The following is an 11,221-nucleotide window of genomic DNA, read 5'->3' on the forward strand; positions in this document are numbered from 1 at the left end:
GGTAATTAATTTTTCATATTTTTATTTACGTTCAAAACAAAATATTGTGGAACCGGAAGTTCAACTTTAATGGATAGGCGCAACAGAAAGTCGATAAGGAATTCTGCAGGTACTATTCTTTATAATTCATAATTCGGGTACAGTTGTGGAGAAGCCCACCGCAAAACGAAAAGGTCAAGGTAATGCGGATAATATGGAAAAGTGCTTTTTACAATTTCGAAGCAAGACTACAATATAATTTTGATTAAATGACACAAAGTTTACAAACGATCGAAAGAACTTTGACCAAAAGTAGGGTATCTTCGGAATCTATCGATACCGGTATCGGACTGCCGACCGCCGATAGTGCCATCCCTCACAGAAATCTCAATCCCAAAACAAGTGCGAGCTATTTTAATAAAAAACATTAACGAAAGCAAACGGCGACACGAGACTGAATTAAATAGTCATTTTTTTAAAGAGAAATCTTAATTGTAGTGCGTGTTAAATATTTATTAACTTTTTAATTGCGACATCCGTGCGACATTTCTCACACACTCTCACTCTCATACATACACACGCACACCGAGCTGATGTTCTGATTTTATGCAAGACAAGCGCTAAAATAAGAATATCTGAAATATCTCTCCGAATATCAAAAATATAATGCCAAAGAAAGGCGAACGACGGGCGAATAAAGAGCATCTGTAAGCTACAGAAAGGGACAGGACGAAAACGGAAAGGGAAACGGCGCAACGGCGAGGGAAAAGGAGGAGGGAGGAGCCAAACGAAAACAAAAACGGGAGCACTGCCGCCTGTCGCAGCGGAAAATAGTAAAAATATCAAAAGAAAATAAGAGGAAAATTCGCAACGACATCTGACGTGCAGCGTCAAGTGTTTTCTTCCCCTCTGAGTACGTTTTTTCCCCTAAAACTGGCTCCGATCCGTTTCTGATTGGGATGCATATTTCGAGCCATCTGCTGACCTTTCCCATTAACATTTTACGGAATCGGAATTCCGCAGAAAACGTAAATTAAAAAAATAAGTTCATTGCTAAAATAATAAAATTATTTACTGCGAATAGTAAATATTTTTGAAATAATATCGAACAAAGAAAGTACATTTTTACGACTTCCGATTCCGCCAAAATTTGATTTAATTTTAATTAGGGGAAAATTTATACATTATAGTCCGACCCCTTTGTTGTTTACTTCAATTTTGTTTTTTATATTTCTTTTATACATATATACGATTTTTTTTTAAATACAAACATCCACCCACATTCCCACAGCGCTTGTCCAACAGCCTTGCATGCGTCTCGCTTGAATACCATTGACAGAGCTGATATCGAAAGGCCAGGAGACCCCAATCCCAATAGTTGACAGCTTTTCCCATGGACGACGAACTGGAAGATAGGGTGTTCTATCAGACATACGTATCGCACATGAAAATCCTGTCCAAATTTGCGGTGGGCTTCTCGTCCATCAACTCGCCGCTGGCCTACATATGGAAGCTATGTCGGCTCTACGTCCTCCGGCCGGAGGTGATCTTCTGTGGAATGATCCTCTTCGTTCTATTGCTCTACTTGCAAGCGGTAGATGTGTGGAGTCGCAGCATCCTGGGTCGCATCCAGGCCACGTTGGGCCGCCAGAAGGCGGTTAAGATGATGGAGATGTCGGCCAGTGCCGGAGATCACCAGAGCTGGGAGGAGCTGAAGCAACAGAGCTCGGCTTTTGCGGTTCTAGGACGCAGACCACGCATGGAGGATAGGTAATGTGATGCTATAAGTCTTGAACTTTGACTTTGAACTAATCACCAGACAAATCTTCTGTAAACATCGCAATCTCATCGTGTCCCAATTTCCAAAAGTCAAAGTTCATGCTTATGAGATAGCAATGGGGTTATTTATGAACTTATTCCGATTGTATTTCAGGTTCATCATCGAGGAGAACATCAACAACAACACCGGCATCTCATTCTTTGCCGTTTTCGACGGACATGGCGGAGAGTTCGCCGCCGACTTCGCCAAGGATGTGCTGGTGAAGAACATCTACAACAAGATCATTGACATGACAAAGCTGTTGAAGAGCGATGGAGGATTCGGTGATTACGACAAGAGTCCTTACTTGTCGCGCAAACAGAGCCGCAAGGACTCCAACAAGGAGAACGCAGAGCCCGCGGCAGGAGTTGCCCGGAAAGATAGCTTGAGGAAGGCCCACAGCACCACCGCGGACTGTAGTGCCATCAAACAGAAGACCACAGAAGCTTCGATTGCTGACATCTACACAGCTCAGCTGAACACAGCGATGAGAATAAGCGGAAATGTTGGTGCCGCCAAAGACACCTTTTTAAACAACAACAACAATGCCCAGAACGGAGCAGCAAATGCACCGCCTCCGAATTTGGAGGCCAAGTGCTATATCGAGAACGGACGCATCAACTTTGGTAAACTTATCACAGACGAGATTATGTCGGCCGATTACAAGCTGGTGGAACAGGCCAAAAGGGCGGTAAGATAATATTCCAATTATTACTGTGTTGTTATCTTTAATCCTTGCCTATTTCAGACCAATATTGCCGGAACTACGGCTCTGATAGCCATTGTCCAGGGGTCCAAGCTGATTGTAGCCAACGTGGGCGATTCCCGGGGCGTAATGTACGATTCCCGGGGCATTGCCATTCCGCTCTCGTTCGATCACAAGCCCCAGCAGGTGCGCGAACGGAAGCGAATCCACGACGCTGGCGGATTCATTGCTTTCCGGGGCGTTTGGCGCGTGGCCGGGGTTCTGGCCACGTCACGTGCTCTCGGCGATTATCCGCTAAAAGATAAGGTACATATAGCAGCAGTGGGATGATTTCAAAAAGGCTAATCTATATTTTATTTTAGAATCTAGTGATTGCAACGCCCGACATATTGACCTTCGAGTTGAACGATCACAAGTGAGTGCAATGACCTCCAATAATGGAATAGTTTTTAAAAACTTATACTTTTTAGGCCACGTTTTTTGATTCTGGCTTCTGATGGCCTGTGGGATACGTTCAGCAACGAGGAGGCCTGCACCTTCACCCAGGAGCACTTGAACGAGTCCGATTTTGGGGCCAAGTCCCTGGCAATGGAGTCCTACAAGCGGGGCTCCGTTGACAACATCACAGTTCTGGTGATTGTCTTCAAGAACGATGTCTACAAGATTGGCAGTTCGGCTGTCAAGGCGGCTGAGGAGGCCCTCAAAGTCCCAGCCAAGTCACAGAACGTTGCCGCAGCCGTCGTGCAACGATCGAACTCGATCAAAACCAAATGAAATCAACCCACTAGAGTGCCTGCTAGGAAATGCTATTTAGCTTTGCCCTTACACTTTTTCTCCCTCCTCCAAGAACGACAAAGTGCCCAAAATTTCTAGTTAGGTGTTTTCAAAAAAAAAAAAAATTATTTGTTTTTCGCGTTTGTGTTACTTATTATCGCCAGAGCCATCCCCATCCATTCATATACATCACAGTCTTGGCCTTGCGAGGTCATCATTTGTCTCTGGGTACTTCCTCTCGATTATATCTAAGGTTGTGGGGTAGCCCATGTTAGCCGCATACTTAACCATACCATAAAACCATACCTACTTGGACCACGAATCATCATCAATCGCATCTATTTATTTAATTTATTTGTTATACTTGTAAAATAGTTTTATTTTATAAATTATCTAAAGGTGTTTACAAATAAAAAAGAGAAATCGAACTAAATGCGACTGCTTCGAGTTGCAAAAATTTAAAAGAAAATGGAGTTTTTCATTTGGAAAATGATGGAAAGTTGGGAAAAGTCTGAAACAGTGGTCGGCAGGGTCCTATTTCAGGGGCTATCCCTGCCGCACATACACTGTATAGAAGTACATTCAAAATATATCAATGTATTGCGTGCCGACCACTGGTCTAAACATTGGACCCACCTCGCATATCCTTCATATGCGACTGCTCCGAGTTGCTAAAATTTAAAGAAACTGGAGTTTAATATTTTTAAAATAGTGAAAAGTTGGGGAAAAGTCTGAATCAGTGGTGTGAAGGGTCCTATTCCAGGGCCATAGTCATGCTCGCATCCTACCTTCTGCTTTTCGCTACTAATACTAATGCATTCTAACTATATCAATGTATTAAGTGCCGACCACTGGTCTAAAGTTTAGACCCACCTCATATATCCTTTAAAAATGTATGATTTCCAAGAAAGTCCTTAAAATTTAAAAACCAAAATCCCCCACCATTGAAAACTTATCTTCTTTAGAAATCATACATTTTTATTAAACAGGATATGGTCACACTATAAATTAAAAACCCCATCTTATCCTAAGCCTTGTGGTCTCCCCGCCCCTTCCTTCTACCATAAAAATATTTATATATTATGTTGTACATCGCGCTTATATCTTTTATTTTGTTTAATTTTTAAACAAACAGTTTCGCGGCCAGTACGGTGGTCAGCTTAATTAACTTAATGAGCCGAAACAGACACCTGCCAGACACGGATAATGTTGTCGGAGTAGCCGGCGAACAGGGTCTGTCCGTCGGTGGACCAGGCCAGAGACAGGCACTGGGGCTGGTCGGCCTTCGACGTGGGCGAGACAACCTCGGGGCGCAGCTCCTCGACGGTCTTCTTGCAGGCCAGATCCCAGATCTTGATCGAGGGACCGTAGGCGACGCACAGCCAGTAGCGGTTGGGCGAGAAGCACAGGGCATTGATGATGTCGTTGTGCTCCAGGGTGTACAGGTTCTTGCCGTCATTCAGATCCCACAGCAGGGCCTTGGAGTCCTTGCCACCGGAGGTGCAGAGGGAGCCATCGGGCGAAACGGTGACTGTGTTCAGGTAGCCGTTGTGGCCGTGGTGGTTGTTCTTCAACTTGCAGTTGGCCAGGTTCCAGACCTTGACGGTACGATCCCAACCGCAGGACACGATGATCGGGTTGGAGTGGTTGGGCGAGAAACGCACGCAGGACACCCAGTCAGTGTGGCCATCCTCCTGGATGGTGAACTTGCACTCGGCAAGGGTGTTCCACAGCTTGATGGTCTTGTCCCGAGAACCGGACACGATCTGACGGTTATCGGCCGAGAAGGCAACCGACAAAACGTCCTAAAATCGAAGCAGAAATATACAGATTAGTTCCATAATTTAATCAGATGTTTAGTATTTCTATAAAGCATCAGAATCTATGGTTTATGTTTGTTTTCCTACTTACGAGAACTTCACATAAGTATTAGCGGAGACTCGGTCGAAGGGAGAACCGTGTGTATGTAAAGATGTCAACCAGAAATTCTGCCTCGCATAGGCGCAATATATATATTCTTTCGATTCGTAGCCGGTAATGGCGAACCTAACCTCACTCCTAACCTTACTTTTAGGCCAGTTACCGGCATCGATATCGAAGCAAGAAGCAAAGCTCATGTCCCTAAGCGAACTGAGTTAAATTGGAAACTTATCCCACCTTGGTGTGTCCCTCGAAGCGACGGGTGGTCTTGCCAGCAGCCAAATCCCACAGACGCAGAGTCTGATCCCAGGAGCCAGAGAGGGCGTAGTTTCCATCGGAGGACAGCACAACATCGCTGATGAAGTGCGAGTGTCCGTAGAGACGCTTCTGGGGGTAACCGTAGTTGGTATCCTCATCGCGGGTCAGCTTCCACACGATCAGGGTCTTGTCTGCAACATAACACCATTTATTTTAATAATCGTCAACGGATGCTGAAAATATTTAAAGATTGGCAGGGGGCTTGGAACGGAACTACGTACCACGGGAGGCCGAGATGATGGTGTCGGGATCCTTGGGGTTGGTGGCGATCTGGGTGACCCATCCATTGTGGCCAATGAGGGTACCGCGCAATTGCAGGGTTTCGGACATCTTGGTTTAATATTAACAACCTAATTTCAGAATAAATACATTAAAATCTAGGAACGACGAGCGCCGAAAATTTTGCTTGTTACCTCGCCGGAAACGGAAAAGAAAAGAAGGAAAGCTGGTCCCACTAGAAGCAATGACTTCGACGTTAGCCACCCTGTGGACTTCTTCTTCCTCGCATACAGACACTCTGTGTAAATTTTACATCGGGATTTTTAAATTACTAAATTTTTTAAAACGAAAAGAATTAAATAAGTTTTTTTAATGAATAAACCCAACAGTTTTTTATTTAAAAAAAAGTGAAATCCCCCAATCTCAGAACTCTGGTAGTGACTAGATTTTGTGAAAAAACCTGAAAAATGTGTCAAAAGCATTGTTGGTAGTAACACCTTTCAGAACTACGACAAAAGTAGAAAAAAATTAAACAAAACCAAAAAAACCCAAAAAATAAACAAAATTAGATGGAGATTTTTTAGATGCTTCTTTTTTAAGAGCAAGACTTTTAAGCCACAAATTTTCGGCTCGAATCGGCAAAGCAGTGCATTGGCAATCTCCTTAGGCGCAGGTTGGTATGTATGCAATTATCCATAAAGTTATAAAACATTACAAAGTTATTAACATTCATTTTGTCCCTTGATCAATTAGCTTTGCATAAATTACTCTTTCTTTTCATTTGACTGCGAAGGGACCAGCAAGCAGTTTTCAGTATTTTTGGCGTGGGAAGAGGAAGCCGTTAAGGTAGGCCTGCAAAATACTAAATTAAAATAATACTAATTATTCTTATATATATAATAAATATAATTTCGAAATATTATGAAAATAGTAACCTAGTACCATCAAAAGATATGAACTAAACTTAAACTTGGCGCTCGGTGCAACTGCACTACATCTAGCTCACATATTAGTGTGACCAGACAAATGTAACATCGATATTTATATTTCGATAACTTATATCGATTAATTGATTATTTTCAGCATCCCTAGATAAGGCACAAACGGTCACACCAAGTCTCTCCTTCGTCAAAAAATCGTGTCGTCGCTTTGTGAACAAAAAAAAATAGAGGAAAAATCGCCCAAAAACGGAGAAGAATCAAGCTTGAATCGCTTGGGCACTGGAATTTGTGAGAGAAAACCGAGTGATTCGCGGCTGGCTAGCGACCCGCATCGAGAGAAGAACTTTTTTCGTCCCCCTAGTTCAACAGAAGCCGTCAAAATTGAATCGACAAAGATTGACGAGACTTTTTCTTCCACCACAACTGCGATGGAAGATAAAGCAACAACAAAAGATCTTGATCAATGGATTGAGCAGTTGAACGAATGCAATCAATTGACAGAGACACAAGTTCGCACCCTTTGCGACAAGGTAAGGCCTGGTCCTCGCCAATTTGGGATGTTTAAAAATAATTTTCGTCATTGCATGCGAGCGATTTTTGCAAATGGTGCTCCCGTGCGTGCCTCAGCAGCTCTCCCTCTCGTTCCCTCTCACGCGGCTGGCATGAATCACGTCCGACGCTCTCGCTCTCACAGTAGCGGCGGCTTGCGGCGCCATATTGGAAATTCCAACAGCCAAGCGAAGCCATAGGTTGCGTGCGAGAGAGCGAGACGGCGGTAGGGACAAGTGCGTGCGTGAATGCGATAGCTGCTACAACGGCGCTTTGAGAAATAATTTTTTTTTATTGTATTTAGCACGAAATTGTTTAGTTTATTTAGTTTTTGGAAAATGTGCTTAGACACGGTTGTTGTTTTTCCCCCCTGAGGGGGGAGAGGGGAATATAAATTCTCCCTTGCGCGATCCTGTTCCGAGTGCCTAAATCGGTTTTCGTTAAGTAAATATTACTTAATGTTTTTGTGTGTTGGTGTTTGTCTTCAGAATATGTATCTATGTGCTGCCCAGAGTCGTTCGTATCTAGAATAATGCACTTGCAATGGTGTTTGTGCTTCGGTTTCTGTGTTTCTTCAGTTTTTTATTGTATTGTATGCTCCCAGGAATACTACTGAATTCAATTAAACACTATAGATGGCAATTGTTTTTAATTCATCAAGCTGCCCACTGTACACACAAACAAACAAACAACATCGGTGGAGGTGGAGGTGGGTGCGGGAGGGGAGCCGACAGATAACGATTCATTGATTTGGGAGTAAGTGGGGTTATGTTTGCGTCACCCAAATACTGGCCTCTGTTCCCAAAAGAATTTGCCGAGAATCGAGAATCTACTCTGCTTCGAAGAACCTTCTTCGCTCTTCTTGTGGAAAGATCCTCCCTTTTGTTAGTTTTTCTTTTTGGGAGAGAGAGGGCGAGAGAGGCAATGGTGCACTTGTATTGGTAACTGCAACTGTTGGTATGGGTGTGATGGCCTCGTCATGAGTTTTTTTTTTTTCCCCCCCCCCGATTTCTGGGCAAGCGGAAGCAACAGCCTCCAAGGCAAGAAAAAAATCTAATTGGCGCACGCATAGATTGCTTATTTGTTGGCACTTCTGTGGCGTCCGGATGCGGTTGTTGCCTCCGGAAACCATGTCCCATGTCCAAGGAAAAAGATGCATATGTTTCTATTATTTTTCTTAGGTGGATCTGTCATATACTCTTTCTTGTGCCAGGTTCCTCAACCTTTGGCTGTGGCCTTAGCCTCTCGCAAGGTCCCATCTTCCGCACAAGTTCCTAGCTATTTTCGGAATCACTTTCAGTTTTCTAAACATTTCTGCCCCGTCATGCTCCACTGACCACATTATGGAGAACGAAAGTAGAAACTACCTCACTATTATCATAGTTTTTCAATTTTTTTTTAATGAAAAATAATGTAAACAATATCAGATTAGTAAAGTTCTTTGAATGGAATTGTATTTTGATATTTTTTAGCCAATGATTGATTAATGTTTCCCATTTCCTCCGATTCTGGCACATAGATATGAATAGATTTAGGCGCAGTACTTAGTACACATGTGTGTTTTATCTCCTCTGCTAGTTACAGGCTATTTCTAGAATCCACTTGATGTGTTAGTGGTGTTGAGTCATGACGATCGATTGATCAGTGTACTTGTAGAGAACTTGTACCATATATACTAATACTTTTCCCCTTTATCTCGATTCCAGGCCAAGGAGATCCTCTCCAAGGAGTCTAATGTCCAGGAGGTAAAATGCCCGGTAACGGTGTGCGGAGATGTGCACGGCCAGTTCCACGACTTGATGGAGCTGTTCCGGATAGGCGGCAAGTCACCGGACACCAACTACCTGTTCATGGGTGACTACGTGGACCGTGGCTATTATTCCGTGGAGACCGTTACTCTGCTGGTGGCACTGAAGGTCCGCTACAGGGAGCGTATCACCATTCTGCGCGGCAACCATGAGTCGCGCCAGATCACACAGGTGTACGGTTTCTACGATGAGTGCCTGCGCAAGTACGGCAACGCCAACGTTTGGAAGTATTTCACTGACCTGTTCGACTACTTGCCACTGACCGCACTGGTCGATGGGCAAATCTTCTGCCTTCACGGTGGTCTCAGTCCATCGATCGACAGCCTGGACCATATCCGGGCACTCGATCGCCTGCAGGAGGTTCCCCACGAGGGTCCCATGTGCGATCTGCTCTGGTCCGATCCCGATGACAGGGGCGGCTGGGGCATTTCGCCCCGTGGTGCCGGTTACACCTTTGGACAGGTGAGTGCCTGCTAACCGAGTGATTGGATGATGGAATATGGAAATCCTTAATAGAAATCTAAGGTCTAATGTAATGTAATCGTTAATTATGCCACTTGAGAGATAACATCGGCAATCGCTAATCTGTTATCACTAATGGGAATTGAAAGTTGATAAGAGTGATAAGAGCTTTAGTTCTTGAAGGAATTCCCTTTCCTATCCATCACTCCACTGCTTAAGAACCTGATCTAATACTTGAATATCCTTTTCAGGACATTTCGGAGACCTTTAACAACACAAACGGCCTGACACTCGTCTCGCGCGCCCATCAACTGGTCATGGAGGGCTACAACTGGTGTCACGATCGTAATGTGGTCACAATATTCTCAGCGCCAAACTATTGCTACCGTTGTGGCAACCAAGCGGCCCTCATGGAACTGGATGATTCACTTAAATTTTCATTGTGAGTATATATTATAATTATTTTATTATATATATATATATAATATATATTGTTTTCTCGATTTTAGCCTACAATTTGATCCGGCACCAAGGCGCGGGGAGCCTCATGTTACACGAAGAACACCCGATTATTTCCTTTAAGCTGGATTTGCACGCACCTACGCAGCTTACATTTACACATAAATTACATCGCATTATAACAACAACAACAACAACAACAAAACAGCCGAAACAATATATTAAAATATACAAATTCTAACTATACAGCAAAAGAGAAAAAAATAAAAAAATAAAAGGCATTTGCTGTTTGAGAAAAAAAAAATACAAAAAACCATAAAAAACCCAAAACTAAAACCTCGATGCATTTGTTTTGTGGATGAGATCGTTTTAAAAACAGAAACAAGTGGAAAATATTGTATAAACAAAAGAAAAAAACAAAAAAAAAATAATCATAACAGTCGAGAACACACAAAAAATGCATTGAACAGTTTATTGTTGTTGCCGAGAAAGTAAAAATAAAAGTTGCCAGCGGGTGGCGGCAGACAGAAAAAAAAACACATATATAATTAAATGTTTGCACCATAAGTTTTCAATAAAAAAAATTATCTTTATTTTTCTTATGTCCAACTGGTTACAAATATTCTTTATTTGAAGAACACCAACTTACTACTTGTAGATCTTAAACTGAACTCCACTCCTAACTCTGACTTCTTTTACGATCAAACCTCGGTTTTGGAGCTTTCGAGCTTTACTTGAGTGTGTTTATTCTAATTGAGTGTGTTTTATTGTTTAGGCTGAGAACTTTCCCGATTGGACTTTGGATTCTTGCTTTTGAATTTGTTTTTGTCTTTGGTCCCGAAATTTGAGTTTTACGATTGGGTTTGGGGATCTGAATTATGGGAACGTGCTGAATGCATGTTTCCCTCGGTCTGTTTAGTCTGAGGATTTTTGTTTATAAGTACTTTTCCATCCTCAATTATGTTTAGGTCTGATTTGGGCTAGGATCATGTTCGGTGCATTTGCCTATTTGAATCTAAGTCTCAAGGGTAAGTTCTGACAAATACTTAATGTGTATGTGTGAGTGTGTGGGTGTGTGGACATTTACATAGTTTATGTATAATGCTATGGATATGTCACTCCCCCAACCTTTGAATTTGGCCTGTCCTCAGGTCGATAGATTTGGGTATAACATGAGATGCTCTCCTATGTTCATATTAGCACTAACCATACAGCATATAGACAACCCATTTCATACAACGAAAATGGACGCGAAAATTTCTTGCGA

The 11,221-nt window shown here is 42.8% G+C and overlaps 3 protein-coding genes across 3 annotated transcripts; 2 read left to right on the plus strand and 1 right to left on the minus strand.

The window, feature by feature from the left end:
• The first annotated feature begins 341 nt into the window (after positions 1 to 341).
• On the plus strand, positions 342 to 3,747 carry LOC108131387 (protein phosphatase 1L). Its single transcript, XM_017250256.3, has 6 exons — positions 342 to 892; positions 1,271 to 1,749; positions 1,913 to 2,489; positions 2,547 to 2,810; positions 2,867 to 2,919; positions 2,975 to 3,747. Exons 2-6 carry the CDS (start codon positions 1,373 to 1,375, stop codon positions 3,276 to 3,278), a joined length of 1,575 nt encoding a protein of 524 aa, XP_017105745.3. The 5' UTR covers positions 342 to 892; positions 1,271 to 1,372; the 3' UTR covers positions 3,279 to 3,747.
• Positions 3,748 to 4,358: 611 nt separating this feature from the next.
• Positions 4,359 to 5,896, minus strand: Rack1 (Receptor of activated protein kinase C 1). The gene is made up of 3 exons (XM_017250272.3): positions 5,738 to 5,896; positions 5,436 to 5,647; positions 4,359 to 5,083 (listed from the first exon to the last, which is right to left on the minus strand). The coding sequence occupies exons 1-3, from the start codon at positions 5,844 to 5,846 to the stop codon at positions 4,448 to 4,450; spliced, it is 957 nt and encodes a 318-aa protein (XP_017105761.2). The 5' UTR covers positions 5,847 to 5,896; the 3' UTR covers positions 4,359 to 4,447.
• A 346-nt stretch (positions 5,897 to 6,242) lies between these two features.
• mts (protein phosphatase 2 catalytic subunit mts) lies at positions 6,243 to 10,385 on the plus strand. The gene is made up of 6 exons (XM_070277395.1): positions 6,243 to 6,412; positions 6,489 to 6,581; positions 6,819 to 7,206; positions 8,932 to 9,495; positions 9,747 to 9,937; positions 10,005 to 10,385. Exons 3-6 carry the CDS (start codon positions 7,105 to 7,107, stop codon positions 10,075 to 10,077), a joined length of 930 nt encoding a protein of 309 aa, XP_070133496.1. The 5' UTR covers positions 6,243 to 6,412; positions 6,489 to 6,581; positions 6,819 to 7,104; the 3' UTR covers positions 10,078 to 10,385.
• Positions 10,386 to 11,221: the final 836 nt, after the last annotated feature.

This window comes from Drosophila bipectinata, chromosome 2L (genome assembly GCF_030179905.1).
Source record: "Drosophila bipectinata strain 14024-0381.07 chromosome 2L, DbipHiC1v2, whole genome shotgun sequence".
Taxonomy (NCBI): Eukaryota; Metazoa; Arthropoda; class Insecta; order Diptera; family Drosophilidae; genus Drosophila; species Drosophila bipectinata.